Source organism: Gymnoscopelus microlampas (genome assembly GCF_963454915.1).
Source record: "Gymnoscopelus microlampas genome assembly, chromosome: 13".
NCBI lineage: Eukaryota > Metazoa > Chordata > Actinopteri > Myctophiformes > Myctophidae > Gymnoscopelus > Gymnoscopelus microlampas.
In genome coordinates, this window is record NC_139950.1 from 21,016,655 (window position 1) to 21,035,050 (window position 18,396).

The 18,396-nt window shown below is 42.5% G+C and overlaps 1 protein-coding gene across 1 annotated transcript in view; it reads right to left on the reverse strand.

Moving 5' to 3' along the window:
• Nucleotides 1–16,949, reverse strand: part of adgra1b (adhesion G protein-coupled receptor A1b) — a gene marked incomplete at its 5' end in the record, with an annotated part of 227,687 nt that extends 210,738 nt beyond the window's left edge. The window contains one exon of the mRNA XM_084075590.1: nt 16,717–16,949. Within this exon, the coding sequence (XP_083931716.1) occupies nt 16,717–16,949 (233 nt within the window). The remainder of the gene's footprint in view (nt 1–16,716) is intronic.
• Between the last annotated feature and the right edge of the window lie 1,447 nt (nt 16,950–18,396).

Genomic DNA, 18,396 nt, shown 5'->3' on the forward strand with positions numbered 1-18,396 from the left:
TACACCAAAACTATCTAACTGCATGACCTACAGTATTGGTTCTCAAAGTGGGGTCCAGGACTTCTTGAGGGAGTTCCAGGGGGTCCCCAGCTAAATGATGGAAAGTTAGGAACCAAATTGACCCTTATGGGTCTGTAACTCTGAGAGTGTAAAAACCCTAACGGGTCCATTTGGTTCCATTTGTACACTCTCAGAGTTAAATTAACATTGATTTTACAATATAAATTTGGGTTCCAGAGATAAAAATGCCATTAAATGGGGGTCCGTAGCCTAATGCATGTCAAACTGGGGGTCCTTGAAATTAAAATGGTTGAGAATCACTGCTAGAGCCGTAAAAATATTCTCTTATGATGGGGGTCCCTGGCATATCTTTTCAAATAGGGTCTGCTGGTTAATAAGCGTCAATATGGGGGTCCTTGACATGAAAAAGTTTGAGAACCGCTGACCTACAGTATCATAAGCACTTTGGAACATTGTGAGCGTGGATTTATAAAGCTCCGTTTGCATCTCCAGAAATGTTGAGATGGCGAGTTTTCATACGGTAATTTAATATCCCATAGACTAAACTAGAGCAAAGCAAATAATGAAGATTTTAAATTGCACTGTTTTATCCACAAACATTTTCTACCATCAGAAATGATGTCAAGACTTTTGAACAGCTTCTGTATACTAACCACTTCCAACCTGCAGTCCCTTTTTGGGCATGTCACTATATCCGAATATTTAAAAAAATAGCAGCGGTACATCGTGACCTTGTAGATCAGCCATTTTCGCCACACGACATCATCATATGATGAAGTATAAAATAGGGCTTAATAAATGGATAAATGACCCATTTACCAAAACGTCAGATAAAACCATGTGACTCCAAAAATTGCAATGTTCTGATTGTCTTATTGCATCCGAGGTTTCTACACTGATTTAATTCAGCAGCAACATCCATATCAATATTCTTCTGTGAAACAGAAGCTCTGGTTTTCCTTTTTACCCCGAGCACCACAGCTTAGATATTTCTGTGAGGTCCAACTCAAAGAGCACCGTTATAGAACCTCGCCTGGCCATCGTACGCCAGAGACATTCAACTATATTATTATAAAAGAGCTAGAAACAAAAATAACTGAGATGGACTCAGTCCAAGACACCAATCACTGGGCCCAAGTGGAGCAAAGATCACAATGTGAACTATTACAAACATTTGGAGCGGTTTCCAGCCACTCTCTCTCTTCAAACGGCCAAACCTCTCTGTTATTCCAGAAGATCGGGTTACCAGACACAGCCTAACCAAAATAACATATTTTATATCTACTAACATTGAACTTGGATGGGAAACAGACATTGCTCGGGGGGTTCAAGTGGGTATTAACAGAGCTCCAAATAGACCCTATTGACAGTGAAGCACATCTGCCCACAGCGCCTTTCCATTGGACACTGGACAGGAACTACATCTCCTAGGCTCTAGTTAGTAAATCTGTAAATAGTCATTTTGGGTGATTTTTAGACCAATATATAATTTGCCTCTCATGTAACAGTACCTATGGTACTTGGACCCACAGAGAATATATTAGCACCAGAGTCACCTGTTAGGTATTAGCTCCAGTTTCTAGCCTCTTCCTGCAAGCTGTCCAAACACTGTGTGTGAATGTACCTCCAAAACGTGATTGGTGTCTTGGATTAGAACAACTTGTACAAAGAGATTAGGTTAACAAAGCAGCTTTCTGTTTTTAAATCTAATTTAAAAGAATACTTTTTACAAATTTTATGTTTTACTGTCTTGATTGTTTTGAAGCCAGTTTTTTTTATTATTTAATTATGATGATTTAATAATGTAATAACTTTGTAAGCTTTGTTTAAGAAATATGCTATAGTTTATATTATCATTATTATTATTATACCTTATTTTTAACATTTTCAATACCAGCTAAAATTGTAGATCTACAAGCTCACAATGTGTTGCGATGCGATACATTGTGAGCTTGTAGATCAGCTATTTTCACTATTTGTCGTACGACAATGTGTACAGTATATAGGGCTAAAGTGGTTCAAGCATTATGGTAACCAACCACTGTCTTTACCTCCACAGGCCAGAAAGCAGCAGCACTCAGTGGATGGTCTTCTCCCAACCTCTACCAGGCTCCATGTGCGAATGCAAGTGGTTCTCAAACTTTTTCATGCCAAGGACCCCCAAAATGATACGTATTTGGCTGCGGACCCCCATCTAAAAAATATTTTAGTGGCAGGGATTTTTCAAAAATAGCCAAAGTATTATTAAATAGCCAAAGTAGTATGGTTAAAGTGGTTAAAATAATTGTGACGCCATATTAACTAATTTAGCTGAGGACCCCACTTTGAGAACCAATGTGCTAACGTTTACAATCAGATAATAAAAGCATGTCAAACCGTCAAAGCAGCCTGTGTTGCAGCAATGATGTGATTTCCTGATTAGTGAAAGTGGGTGTGATGACAGAACTGTCGCAATGAAATCACAGCTAATGTTGATTTATGTATTTTGCAACTTCCCTGTTTACTGAGAATCTTATTCATGACCCTTGTTTGGACTGCTTGTTAGTTAGCAAGAGGCTAGAAACGGTGCCGGGAGTTCGCTCTGTTTCAACCAACAGCCCCGACCCTGAAGATAATGTTCTCTGTGGGTCGATGTAGTTATTTAGTTAGTTAGTTTATTTTTATTTCTGTCATGATTTTTTTTAAACAAAACAGTTGAACATACAGTACAACTTAGTCCATTGGTTTTTGAAACATTTTGAAAATGTGTGCAAATCTTTAAAAAAAAATGTTTTAAATGCTAACATTTTGAACTCAAATCTTTGCTTCTGGGGGTCATGAAATACATGAATTTAGGGGTCCTTGGCACGAAAAAGTTTGAGAACCACTGACTTAGTCAACAACATGATTATTTGGCCGAAAAGGTATGGGCTGAAGCCGAATGTACTTCAGGTACAGTATGTGTAGGGAAATTATAGGTCTTAAATCCCCAGACTTACCCTTTAAGGGTGGTTTAGTCAAGGTTATTTCCTACCAGCTGGATCATCATACTATAATTAGCCTATACAGTGTTTGATTCAATGCATCCGGGCAATGTGAAGTTTTTCAATCCACCGACCAATATTATGAGATGCAATCTCATCATATTGATTGGCTGCAGCTGATTGAATTGAGCAACATGTGGTTATAAGCGGCATTGGTAATATGACTGACATGCAGACCAGACCATGTGTGCTTTCAAATACATACAGTACGCCAGTGTTGATTTTGACAGAAAATTTTGATTTTGTTTTAGTCATAGTCTTTTGAATAAAATTCCATTTAGTTTTAGTCAACATATTTTAGTCATCTGAAATGTTTTAGTTTTTGTCTAGTTTCAGTCGTCAAAATATCATAAGATTATAGTCGACTAAATCTACAGTTGATTTAGTCAACTGTAGTGAATTTTGGCGGTACCTTGATGGCGTCGTGGCCAATCTACAAGCTCACAACGCTTCGCAGCGCGACGCGTTGTGAGCTTGTAGATCTGCTTGTAGATCTGCTATTTTCAGCATGCACACCCTAGCGCACCCAACCATAAAATGACTTGTCTTAGTTCTACTCTCTAACATTTTAGTCTAGTTTTTATTTGTTGATGAAATTGTCAGTATATTTAGTCTTAGTTTTAGCTTAGCTAGCTTAGTTTTTATTTAGTTTTCGTCAGTGAAAAAAGGTAGTCAACCAACATTTTTCGTCATAGTTTTAGTCGACGAAATCAACACTGCAGTACGCACACACAGTTTGAGTGACATCCAGAAAAACAGACATATACACACACACACACACACACACACACACACACACACACACACACACACACACACACACACACACACACACACACACACACAATCATACACTGAGCTGATTAAGCGCCACAGAGGCCCTGGTGCGACAAAGAGGGGAGTTTTAATACGCTTCCTACTGAGATCACACCCTGCAACAGAAGCGAGACACATCAGGGTTTTTTAATCACCTCGTTTTACAGCGACTCCAAAAACAATGACATTACATACAACAACATACTTAACAAAAGGCTTCGCCCTGCCCCGGCACTCACAGCAGACTTATGAGTTACACACTTTGAGTAACCTTGTTATTTACGCATTTTGGTGAAAGGAGGGAGGTAGGGATAACAGACCAGAAAAAGCATCCTTGGCTCCCCCTTGTATTGTTTTTAACTTAATATTTTTAGATGGTAAGACTGGGTTTTCGACACATTCTTGGGTTTTTTTCCGAGGCCGTTGTGATTTGCAGGCTCTTAACTCTTCACTGAGCAGTCGTGAACTCCTTCTTCTGTGAGGCATTATTGTCCCAATTGAAACTGATCAGTTGTTTCTTTAAAAAGACGAAATGGTCCGTAGTTATTATGAGCCATTCACACTGTCAAATCTGAAGGCCGTTTGGAGCTGCCTTGAGTGATGTATCAATAAACACCCGCAGATGCCTGGCGGAGACCTTGACAGAACCCTAACCTTTTTGCTGGTAGAGGGATTTAGTCAATAGCTACTTATTAAGGAGCATGACAGTCTCTAACGTGTGGCTATATTATGGATCAGACCTGACCTCGAGGTCCTACAGCGCACACAGCTACTAGTTACAAGATAACGCAAGGGCAAATGTTTAGCTGCCGCGCGGGGGTGGGGGGGGGGGGGGGGGCGATGCAGTGGATCTTAAAAGTATTACGCCTAGCTCCGCCGGGTTCTGGATGATTGATGCAAGAGAAGGCTCTCATGATCTAAAGATGAACCTCTCAAGTTATTTTTTTTTAAAGCCTCTGTGACATCACAAGATAAAAGTCCCCTGACAGACGGAGAGAAGAGAGAGAGGGAGAGAGCAAAAGAGGGCAAAGAGAGGAGAGGGAGAGGGAGAGAGACTTATAGAGATGGAGAGATTTCAAAGATCCAACAGCTGCTGCCAGTTGCTTCAGATGCTAGATACAGTAGAACTCATCTTTGTGGGGGTCATTTTTGGCCATGTCTCTTTGGATTAACAGTCGATACTTCATGTGCCTTCGTGTGTGCGTGCGTGCGTGCGTGCGTGCGTGCGTGCGTGCGTGCGTGCGTGCGTGCGTGCGTGTGTGCGTGCGCGCAGTGATGTAAAGTAACTAAGTACATTTACTCAAGTGCTGTACTTACTGTAAGTAAGATTTTGAGGTATTTTTACTTTACTGGAGTATTTCCAATTTATACTTTCTACTCCACTACATCTCAGAGGCAAATATTGTACTCTTATTCCACTACAATTATTTGAAAACTTAGTTACTTTGCAGATATAAATTATTATATTATAAAACATACACTAACCACTTTAGCCCTATCCTATACATAGGCTATTTGAAAATAGCCGATCTACAAGCTCACAACGCGTCGCATCGCGACGCGTTGTGAGCTTGTAGATCTGCTATTTTCAAACATTTTAGTACTTGTACTTTTGCTACTTTAAGTATATTTTGATGCAAATACTTTTGCACTTTCACTCAAGTAACATTTTGAACACAGGCCTTTTAGTTGTAACAGAGTATTTTTAAATTGTGGCATTGCTACTTTTGCTTAAGTAAAATATCCGAATACTTCTTCCACTGTGTGTGTGCGTGCGCGTGTGGGTGCGCGGGCGTGTGCGCGCGTGTGTGTGTGGCATATCACGTAAAGGCGTTTCATGGGTTGAATTTTCTACCACACTCTTTGCCCTGCACGCGCACAAGGTCTGACAGCGCTGTAATGCACGGGAGGATATAGAGAGGCTACTTGTGCATGTCCATGAAATATTCATGCAGAACTACTCAGAACTCCGAACAGGGTAGAGCACAAGCACCACCGGAGACCGGAGAGAAAAGAGAGGCGTATAGGAGAACAAAGCAGAGAGAGAAAGACAGATAGAGAGAGAGAGAGAGAGAGAGAGAGAAGTGACAGAAAGAGTTAGATGGAAATAGAAAATGAATAATGATCTCTGTGGTTGTTGTTTGTTTACTCGTGCACCTGCCAAGAGTATTGATTTACAATTACATAATGATTGCATTCTGTTATCATTTATTTACATCAAAGCGAGACCCCTTGATAACTTAATGTGATAACAATCATAACTAGAAACACACACGCGCACACACACAGTACATGCACACTCGCGCACACGCACACACACACACACACACACACACACACACACACACACACACACACACACACACACACACACGACAAGTTTTTTTTTTCTACTCTTTTCTTGTTTTAAGAAATGTATTAATTCCGTTTCATTGATTTGTGATGGTTGGGCAATATTATTGTTGTGACAGTCATGCCAATTAGAGTTCTCAAATTCTACCCGAACCCGACCCGGCCCGACCCGACCCGACGTTTTCGGGCCGAGCCGGGCCTCAAAAGTATGCTAATTGGTCGGGCCGAGCCGAGCCTCGGGCTCCATGAAAAAAAAATCCAAAATATATATTTTTTTAATGATTTTTTAAAAATGATTTTATTTTTATTTTTATTTTTTATAATATATTTTTCAATTCTGTTCTGTCTGAATGTGTATTTATATATTATGAAGATGGCGCTGACACCGCTGATTTACTGGCTTTAACTTGCACTGTGTTGCTCACGCTCATGGCTCAGTGAGAGAGAGTAAAAAAAAGCAATTCTGGCAATTTCTGGGCGAGCGTTCCGGTGGTTAACAGAACACTCGCCCCAAAACACACTCGCCCCCATTCATTTCGCGGACAGAGGCCGCCGGATTAGACCCGGGGCGAGTGTGTTTTGGGACGGGCGTTCTTGTAATCCATTGCCGCATATGTAGCCATGGTTCACATTCATGTTTCAGGGCTAAATTTAAGCATTATGCATCCATATCGCCGTTCCGTTATGAAAAGTCAAAGGCAGCTGTGAAAATCCCATATTAAATAACCTGCCACAGACCCATGGCCAGGTTCAAGAATAAAACATAATCTACTAATGTCAGATTAACATACAGGGCGTCACGACCATTCATTCATTGTGAGTACGACGGGACACCATCACTCTCACAGATCCGTGGACCGTGATTTACCCCCACTGTTTGTCTCAGCTGAGTTCTTTTTTTTTTTCTCCCCCCGTTCCATACAAACTGCTGCTTTCGCGTGAAGTTAAGTAGTTTCAACTTTCAACTAGGCTTCCTGGGTTCTTCTACTTCCAGTAGTATGATTTCAAAATAAAACGTGTGTTGAATTGTAACATTACAAGGATAGATTTAAAAAAAAACTCTTATTCTGAAATGCACATCGTTTTGAAAGGAAACCAGATTTCTTTTCTGGAGGCCACTTGACAGTTTTCTGCTCACGGAACACAGCTCCACTTGACTAACGTGCTTCGTCAAGGCGATACGTTCTCAAACTAACTCCATGCTTAACTTGAGTAAAAAAGTAAATAACACGGACGTGGGGGTCATGGGACATTATGGAATATAAAGACTTTGGGGCAAAAGTTCATATTTACCACCATGCTCTCTGAAACCAAGACAATGTGGGGCTATGGAACAAAAGTTTAGATCAGTATTATAATATTTTTCACCCAACGCGTTAACAACAGTCTCGAGTCGGTCGGGGGTGGGGGGGGGGGGGGGAGACGGAGACTCGGCCGAGAGAGGCAGAGAAATGCAGACGATGCATCGCATCGCACAGAGGTGCGTGAGCAAGACAAGGATTTAACTTCATTTAAATCAGCACAGTGTAAGTGAATGTCAGTCAGCGCCATTAGCGCCATCTTCATAATAGATAAATACACATTCAGAACAGAATAATAATATTACAAATATTAAAAATATATTTAAAAAAAAAAATCAAAAATCTTTTTTTTTTGTTTTTTTTCCTCTCGGGTTTTTTCGGGTTTCGGGCCTAACATGATGGAAATAGTCGGGTTCGGGCCGAGCCTCGGGCCGGCCCAGTCGGGCCCAGTTAGGGCCGGGCCTTCATTTTCAGGCCCGTTGAGAACTCTAATGCCAATACAGCAGAGACAGAGAAGAGAGAGAGAGAGAGAGAGAGAGAGGGTGGGGGTTAGATTTATAGAAGACGATACACAACAAGATACAGAGAGAATAGACCTTTTAAGTAAGGACATGGGGAGAGTGGATTCCAAGAATTGCTTTCCCTGGTGTCTGCACAGTTCTGAAGAATACGTGCACCGGTCAATACGGAGCTCTCTCAGTGCACAGATACTGATCATATCAGAGAGATGCTATCCTCTATGGTATGCTGCTGCATGTCTGCAGTGCAGCGTAGCACATTGAAACTACTAGAAGCTCGCCCCCGCTACGCGGGGGCTCGCGTCTAGCCCGCGGCCACGCCCACGTTGCGCCCGCGGCCACTTGGCAACTCATATAAGTGGCGTAGGTAGCGTCATGAGGGTCAGTGGGGCCGTGGCTCGGTCAGTGAAGACCCTGTAGTGCGGATGATATGTGGCATAGAGGGGCAGATTGTAAATCCCCAGAGGAAACATCCGTGGGCTACCATTGGTTCAGCGATGTGTGCGGTCGCCCTGCGGCCCCTCCTCCTCCACCAATGTGCAGTATTGAGAGCCCTGACGTCACAACAATTGGAGCGATGGGCACTGCACTGTGGTTGGTTAGGGTACACCTAGGGCCCAGGTAGAACCCAGTTAAAGCCTGCATGGGCAAACCCAGTTAGGACCCGCCTTGGTCCCACATAAACATGGCTAGTTGGGGCCCACCTAAGGGCCAGGTAGAAGCTACTTATAGCCTGCATGGGCATCGCAGTTGGGACTGAAGTGGATGCCGCTGACATTGCTGACATGGGGTCCATATGGTTTAGCCCACCTTGAAACCATATGGGAACTACGCTGGCATGCTGGCTGTAATGCAAACGCTGCATCATACCTGCAGTGTGTAGTTTGATGTTGTGTGTGTAGCAGATATACCTGCAGTGTGTAGATCAATGTCCATATGAAAGTCAATGCCCAGCAGTGTTTTTTTTGCCCAGCAGAGTTTCTAGTGTCTCTGTGTCTCTCTGGAAGAGGTTGCACATGAACTCTGCAGCCGCACTGAGGCGCTCCAACACAAACACTCTGACATTAAGCTGCTTCACACAACAAACATCAGCACCACGCTGCTGTTTGTCCAAAAGACACAATATCTCCTCTCCCACCGAGGTCATGTGTTCATTTATCGACAGCCGTACAGACTCCTTTTGACACATTTTACCTCGTTTATCCAGCTCTCACTGACTCTCCACATCGGGCTGTTATTTTGCTGCGATCAAGTCAACGATGTGAGAGATTAGCTATCACAGACGGACGGACAGGGGGTGAAACAGTCTTGCGCCATGCCTTTCGGCCTGGCGGAGACAATAAAAAAACGAAAGTAAAGGAAATGGCCATTTCTGCAACAGAAGTAGTCAACAAACTATACTATGAAAACATGGGCCACATTGGCAAAGAATGTAAGAAAGAGGCAATCATGTATAAAATAGCCGATCTACAAGCTTACAAAGCCTCTCAACGTGAGGCGTTTCGAGCTTGTAGATCGGCTATTTTCACAATATTTACTTGTGGAACGGAGTCAAACAGAATGGGGGGGTCCCAGATCAAGTACGTGTATTTGGGGGGGGGGGGGCGGCGTGAAAGGGTTGATAAGCACTGCTCTAATCGGAGCGAAATTATCTGAAATTACTACATGACCATAATGCAGCCTAACATGCGTTGCACGGGGCGGTCCTGCCATTACGTTAGTTACTGTAGTTGCTGTGGAGCTACATAGTTCTCCAGAAGACACACACAAACATACACCATCTACAATGGACGAACTGAGCAGCAATATTGACATTCACCACACGAACGTGCATTGTTGACAAAGTGATTGCACAGCCGCTGCAGGCATGACAACCACGTTAGCGTTAGCGACATGGCAGCTATCACAGCGCCCTGTCCGTCGTGCTGCAACTGCCTGTGATGGCTACAGCAGTAACAGCAAGCTGTCTGCGATGCCATTGTCTGGAGACTGCTCTTAGCGTGACACGACCAATGAGAGTGAGCGCTGTAGTTGTTGCTAAGATACGGTGGCGTCTCTGCCCCATAGCTTGTAGATCTCTCACACATGATTGGCGTAGGCTGCGTTGCCAGGTCTGACTTTGTGTCTAAGCAATGGTCGGCTTATTTTTGCGCGCCTTTGGGCTCGTTTGCATTGTGCGCACGGCAGCGCTTGTTTAGCGTACGTCAGCGCGACGTGGCAACGGACGTGGCAACGTGAAAGGTGATTGGCTGGTGAAAAGAAACACCCGGACGTGAATTTTGTGTTGGCGAAGTGATTTGCATAAGTATTGGAGCATAATGCGTTTGATATTAATTGTACATCCTGCAAGTACAGTGATGGGATGCGAAGCAGCTGGTGTCACAGGCAGAATATTGAGGAATTTTGGGGGAAAATGTGGAGTTAGTTGGGCCATGTGTCTGCTTGGCAATTGAGCACATACACTCGTGTACACTCCATGACTGTGGCCGTCAATTATGGTAGCAAGATACGCCGCATGCTCATTTACACAGTGGCCGCCCGCCTCTCTAGCGTCTCATATTTTTGGTGCTGCGAGCGTTGTTCCTGGCATAATGACTGTGATGTTCTTGTCGCGGTTTTGGAGCCGGCCGCTAGCCTCCTCCTGATCGCTTCCTCTAGACACCACAAACAGCCCCTCCTGTCTGTCTCCTCCAGGAGGGGGAGGAGAAGGAGGAGGAGGATGAAGGCCCACAGAGCAGCCAATGCCAGACACCTCCACCCCAGACCGAATGCTCTCATTTTCTCCTCTGCGAGCCCTGAATGCTGGTAGAGAACAGACGTAGTCTCTTAGGGTTGGAGCTGACTCTGGTACTCAAGATATGCTTGAATGGGAAAATGAATCACTATCTGTTTAGACTGGGTTAACCAAAATGTAAAAGTAACAAATGATTTAAATATCTATAACTGTTCCTTGTACAATACGGCACTGCTCTAGCAGTGCTACTGCACACACTTCCCTCTGCTCTCCAAAGCAACCGGCAGCAGAAATTCTCAGACTGGATCCATATGTTGATATGGGATGCATGAAAGCGGAAATCCTACATCGGCAACATGGCCGTAAATAGCAACAAACCTACAATGAGCCCTATTTAGACGATCTATGGCTCTAAGATCTAAAGCTGCGCCTTGGGGGGGCGTGTCCATCTCCAGTTTTTTACTAGTCAGACGGCGGACAATGTGGGCAGCCACCTAAAAAAATCCCTTGGTGTAAAAACCTCTGATTTGATGCTTGAAACAATTAAAATTGATTAGGACGGCCAAGGTGACACACAGGGTCTCACTTTAGCACACAACCCCCTGAATCAGCGCTTTCATCAACCAGTTCACGCCATTGAGAACAAAGAACCCAGCAGAGCTGCTGATGGCAGGAATAATCATTAAAGAAGAGTGGATGAGCAAGGTAAAGCCTTGCTCATCCACTCTTCTTTAATGATTATTTCTGCCATCTGGTCTCTGATGAGGCTATGTTGAGTCATCCTACAAATACTTGGTTACGAGTCCCAGGATGGTTAAACGGTGCGTTATTTTTTAGTGTTGTGCACTGCAACGTTAGTGGTACCATGTCATGCAACCGTTAACCGCCAAACATTCCAAGCTGTGCGGGTTTACAAAAAAGAAAATTCCCAAACGGCCACCTGCAGTGGCAACACAAAATCACCAAACAGGGGAGAGCTATGAAAGCTGGAGCTGTTTAAAATCCTGTCAGGTTTGTCAGTTACAACGAGTGCACGTGTCCCCCCTGGGTGCATGTACGGCATCTAGAAACCCTTCTCGGAGAGAGAAGAACAGTTAGCATCAACCGTGTCTGAGCCGCCGCAGCAGCAACCGCCGCACCGGGTACTAATATGTCCTCTGTCACCCTCCTCTCCATCAGCTCTCCATCTCAACCAAGCTATATAGCAACCGCTTCACCAAACAGCTCCTGTCCCCCCTTCCCCAGGTTTCCCTGTTTCCTTCCTGTCACACCCTCTATTCTTCTAACAGCTCTCTCACACTGACTATTCACATGTATCTCTCTCCCAACCGCCCCCACACACACACACACACACACACACACACACACTGTCTGTCTCTCCTCTATCCCTTGGCCAATGATGTGTCCTCCTCCTGTCAGTGCATTTGCCTGACACAGGTGTCAGCTACGATTCTCCACTGCTGCCTGCTGCTGTTGTCTCCTTGCAGAGAGTCTTAGCCTCTTCTAACTTCAGCTGCGTTGAAACGATTACACCAGAGAGGTCCCCAAGGTCAACAGAGCTGTCAGGCCCGAGCTCCAAACTAACTCCCCGGCCGCCCCCCCCCCTCCCCATTCACTCCGGTTGGAGATAAGGAAACAGTCAGAGGTGTTAATAGAGGGCGCGCCGATGCTCGGTAACTGCGGGGTAAATTACAGACACACTTTACATCTCTCTTACTTATGCTAATGCCGTTTCATTTGCTTATTAAGTTGTTTTCTCGCCCGGCATCAGAACTGAGACACATTACAGCGGGGAAATGGGACTAGTAAACAGTTACCGGAGGCAATATAGCCCTATATTAATAAAGCCGTTATGGCTGGAAGAAAAGTACCGATGCCCAAGCTGTCTTTTATTAGACGCGACATTCAAATCAAGGTTAATATACTTAGACATGCTGCACTTGCAGATACTGAGGAAGCAGCTCGACAAGGACCTCATTGTCTAGTCTACGGAGGTGAGGCAGAGAGATGGGAGACAGAGAGGGGACCACGGGGAGACATTCGGGAGATTTGCTGGGAGTCCTGCAGAGGGGAGAACGGCATGTGCATACTTCCCACTGACATATCTGTTTATTTTCACAGCACGTCTAAACAAAAGAGCTAGTAGGGAGGCCACTTTGGGCCGACAAAGGTCACATTTCCTAACGCAGGAAAAACTGCTTCCTGAGCGACCAGGGCCCTGCGGAAGAACATAGCTCACCAAGGAATAGAAATGACTAAGGAATTATAAAAATAGCATGTTACAGTGAATTGCAACGGTGAGATATATTAATGAGAAAATCACGGAACAGCAAATGGGATTCCTATGCTATGAAGAAAGGGCATCAGTGTTTCTGTCAATTTTGCTTAACTTAATGGTGACTAACTGCATATAAATAAATAATAAAGACGCCATGTCTCATGTCTGTGGAGACCGACTTATAAAATCAAGCTGTTATTACACTCACCGGCGTTTTAAACACTGTTGAAAACTAAATAAAGCTTTTAACATAGCCTAAATAGTCTACGCCAGTACCCTGCATTCACAGTGGCAAAATATTGTTCCAAATAAATTTCAATAAGCACAGAGCTACCATTAATCATACCCACATTTCACAATGAGTGTTGGGAACTTGTCAAGGGCCCTTAAGTTTAGTATTTGCTTTTACACTCTTGTGCACAACCCTCAAGTTTCCGACGAATAAAACAGTCTATTAATCTAGCAGTCAATCTCTGCACCTGCAGGGTGTGTGTGGAAAGTTATCAACCCCACTGGAGTAGGCCTATAGCACAGATGAATGCTAAGAAAGCTGTTTGAATAACTTTGAATGCATGTAAATAATATCCATGAAGAGAACACTGAAAGGCAAAAGATTCTTGCAGATGGCAGCACCCTAACGTGAAATAGGGCAATAATAGCCTACATCAGGGACGGGCAATCTCTTTCTGAGTTTTCTGAAAAAAAGTATTGTTTCTCTATCAGTGGTTCTCAAACTTTTTCATGTCAACGACCCCCAAAATGATTGTATTTGGCCGCGGACGCCCATCTCAAAATATGTTGTTCCAGGGACCCCAAGAAGCGAAGATTTGAGTTACAAATGTTCGCTTTAAAAATATATCATATTCAAAGATTTGCACACATTTTCACAATTTTTCAAAAATAGCAGATCTACAAGCTCATAGCACGGCACTAAGTAGCCAAAGAATAGCCAAAGAAATCTAAAATGACACAGATGCGTTCCTGGTCTTAATGGGTTAACCATCATAGTTTGATGACTTTTCTCCCCTGATAGTCAGAATTTATCCTGCCTGTATTATTGATATTACATTTTTGATTAATTCTTTGTTAGATTTGATTATTACATTATTGACTTATTCTATGCTTGTATTCTTCTAATAAAGCAATGGTACTGTAGTTTTCACTGTCTGGCACTGGGTGATGATCACGACAGCCTGGTAAAATGGGTAAGTCATCACGTGCCTGAAAAGGTTAACTTGCCCGCCCCTGTAACGTACTGTAGGCTAAAGGGCCGTGTTCACACCAAGCACTAGACTATAACTATAACTACAGTACAATGATAATTATAGTAATATCGTTCACCATTGTCTTTGTTCTAGTTGTGGTGTAGACTCTGCCCAGGCATCCACGTGAATTAAAACGATGTTTAAAACTTTAGCTTTATAGTTGTAGTGTTTGGTGTGAATGGCTCTAACAACTGCAAACTTAAGGGAACTTCAGTCAGTGGTGGAAAGTAACTAAGTGCATGTACTCACTACAATTATTAGGTACTTTAATTTGTGTATTTCATATTTTTTATACTTTATACAGTACTTCTAATACACTACATCTCAGACTAAAATATTGTAGACTACTTTTTACTCCATTACAATTATTTGACAGCTTGAGTAACTACATTGAAGATTTAGATGATTAATACAAAACATACATTAATTAAGACATTATTATTATTAGTATGCAGCAGCAGCACATACAGTAGCCTAATTAAAATTAAAAGGCCCAACCTTTTAGTGATGAACCCATAATGCTTAATTCTGCATACTGTAATAGGTCTACTTTTATGTTTGGTATTGTAGTTGTAAGTAGGATAGCCTATATGTTGTACATCTACTTTAACTCAATTCAAATGTGGAATGCAGGACTTTTAACACAACATTTAGCAGATTGTGGTATTGGTATTTTTTACTTAAATAAACAATACGAGACTTCTTCCACCATGGATGTTTACTAGCCTCTTTGTAGGTCTACATATTTTGTACATGATGTACATTTTTATTTCTACTTTATGCAGGATTATTAGCTTTTTTCCTGTTGCTTAAAGTGTATCACTTTGGAGATATTATAGGTATTTGTTGTGCATCATGGATGTCCTATTGTTGTTTGTTTTGTAGTGTATGTTTAGCAAAGAAAATGTAATTATATTCTGCCTCCCAGGTTCCCAATTGAAAAAGAGACTCAATTTGACTCAATTTGTCTCAATTTGTTTTTACTGGTTAAATAAAGGTTAAAAAGTGTTCTTCTAATTGTCACTTAATTAGCTAATGTCAAAATAAAGATAACAGGACATCAATCAGGTCATGGTCCAGTTTTGAACGGTATGAGAGTTTGCACAAAGTTCTGAGCCGCTGCTGGTTTCTGTGCAGAATGAATGAATCCCTCAATCAACTATTAACATTGTGTGAATGCAGTGGTGGAAAAGGTACAACATTTCTTTACTTAAGTAAAAAAGTATCAATACTGCAATGTAAAAATACTCTGTTACTAGTAGAAGTCCGTATTCAAAATTTTGTTGAGTAAAAGTACAAAAGCATCGGCATCAAAATGTACTTGGAGTACCAAAAGTAAAAGTACTCATTGTGCAGATTGAAAATAGCAGATCTGCCATTTTCAGATGGACGGAATATATATAGGGCTGAAGTGGTTAGTGTGGCTTGTAATAATAATCAAAATCCATAAAGTAACTAGTAACTGACGTTTTCAAATAATTGCAGTGGAGTAAAAAGTACAATATTTGCCTCTGAGATGTATAGTGGAGTAGAAGTAAAAAAATATGGAAGATTGTTTATTTAAGTAAAACTACTAACACCACACTCTGCAAAATGTTGTGTTAAAAGTCCTGCATTCCACATTTGAATTTAAAAGTAGATGTACAAATGTATTGCCATCAAAATATATTCTACTTACAACTACATCACCAAACATAAATTAGACTACTCATTATGCAGAATTAAGCATTATGTGTTCATCACTTAAATGCTGCATCTGGAAAAGGTTGGGTCTTTTAATTTTAATCAGGCTACTTTATGTGCTGCTGCATAATAATAATTATAATGTATTAGTTAATGTGTGTTTTGTATTAATCATCTAAATCTTCAATGTAGTTACTCAAGCTGTCAAATAATTGTAATGGAGTAAAAAGTAGCCTGCAATATTTAAGTCTGAGATGTAGTAGACTGTATAAAGCAGTGGTTCTAAAACTTTTTCATGTCAAGGACCCCCAAATTGACACTTATTAGCCCGCGGACCCCCATTTGAAAAGATATGCCAGGGACCCCATAAGAGATTTTTTTTTTTACGGCTCTAGCAGTGATTCTCAACAGTTTTAATTTCAAGGACCCAGTTTGACATGCAATAGGCTACAGACCCCCATTTAATGGCATTTCTATCTCTTGGACTCCAATTTATATTGTAAAATCTATGTTAATGTAACTCTGAGAGTGTGCAAATGTACACTTTTGTACACTCTCAGTCAGAGTTACAGACCCATAAGGGTCCATTTGGTTCCTCATCTATCATTTAGCTGGGGACCCCCTGGAACTCCCTCAAGGACCCCTGGGGGTCCCCGGACCCCACTTTGAGAACCAGCAAAGCATAAAACAATATGAAAGACAGCCATTGAGCCAACAATACTCACAGGGAGACGGTTCTGTTGGGTAGGAAGCTGGGCTGCAGGGTGTCCATTAGCTCCACATCGTCACACACCACCCTGACCCTCACGTTGTGTCTGCTCAGCTCCTTGTCCTTGGTCCTCTCAGCTGAGCAGTGACAGCTGTCAATCATGAGGTCCGGACAGTTTCTGCCGCTCACAGGACAAGGTCTCCTCCACAGACCCGTGACCACAAGGCACAACAAGCTCAGCAACTTCATGGCTGAACTTGAGCTTTTTTGAACAACAGGGTCTTTTTCAAGTTATGTCTTCCCAGTAGGTACAAGACGAGACCATTTCACATGGTCTTCTCTTCTTCCGAAAAATAAAGTCGTTCCTGCGATGGAACTCGAACCCGAGATGATAAGATTACCGGTTAAGCGTTGCTACCAGGTAAGCCACCAAGGCTGCAGCGAATTTCACTGATTCGTAGAGTAATTGAAGCTTCAGCGCGTGCTGTTTAGTTGTTGTAGTTCTATAGCGACGCATTAGGGAGTTAAAATGACAGAGCGGCGATAACTGACGCCTATCTCTGAGAATGTGTCCGAATAATAGACTATAATGCGCAAGTTCAAGTCCAGACTCCCAGCTTTGTCACCTGCTGCGCGGAGCCTCAAGACAAACTTTTCGCACGAGCCCCGTGAGAAAAACAAAGATGTGTGACACGTCATGTCTTTGTCATACTTTCTCATCTCTGTCAGAGCGCAGCACGTAGTCTATGAGTCATCATCCATATTAACGCATTGTACCATAACATACGTAGAGATAAAACTTGTCAAAGTGTCACTTTCAGCGGCGCGCTTTCAGAACCAAAAAAAAGTGTGAAAAGTTTTCCCTGGCCGTTAACAAAACTATAGGTTGTGTGTCACCGACACTGTTATTCAAGTCGGTCGATAAAAAAGAGGAAATAAATCCAAGGAAAGTGCGTCTCCCATCTATAACTGCATGCTGTGTTGAAGTTGTCAACAGGTTGCTGCCTCGCATCACTCTGGTGTCCATCATGGTGCTGCGCAGCGTGGGAGCAGAGAGAGTCCCTCCCTGTCCAACAAGCTGCCTACAGTACAAGTGTCAGAGTCTCAGCCCAAACACAAACATTTAATTCAGCCCAGTGGTTATCAAACTTTTTCGTGCCAAGGACCCCCAAATGGGTATGTATTTTGGCGGGGACCCCCATCTGAAAATGTTTTGTGCCACACAGGGACCCCCCAAAAAGAGAAGATTTATGTACAAAAGGGGGGGGGGGGTATTCAAAAAAATATTTTCGATATTTTTCAAAACTATTCTGAAATAGCAGATATACAAGCTCGCAGCGTGGCACTGTGAGCTTGTAGATTTGCTATTTTTGAATGGCCAACGTATAAATGTAGTGGTTAAAATTATTGTGATGCTGTATTAACTAATTTAGCTGGGGACCCCCTGGAACCCCCCAAAGACCCCTAGGGGTCCCCGGACCCCACGTTGCGAACCAATGATTTAGCCTAGTACACAACTTGATTCAAATTATGTTGCTTTGTTTCTCTCTGTCTAGCGACTTTGGAACTAATGCATTTTTATGTATCAATAAAATCCGTATAAAGAGTGGGCATTATTACAACAAATGTTTTATTTTTTTTTGGTTTCTCTCTAAGGAATTGCTACTCTTTTATTTCTGTGGCTGTCAAAGTAAAC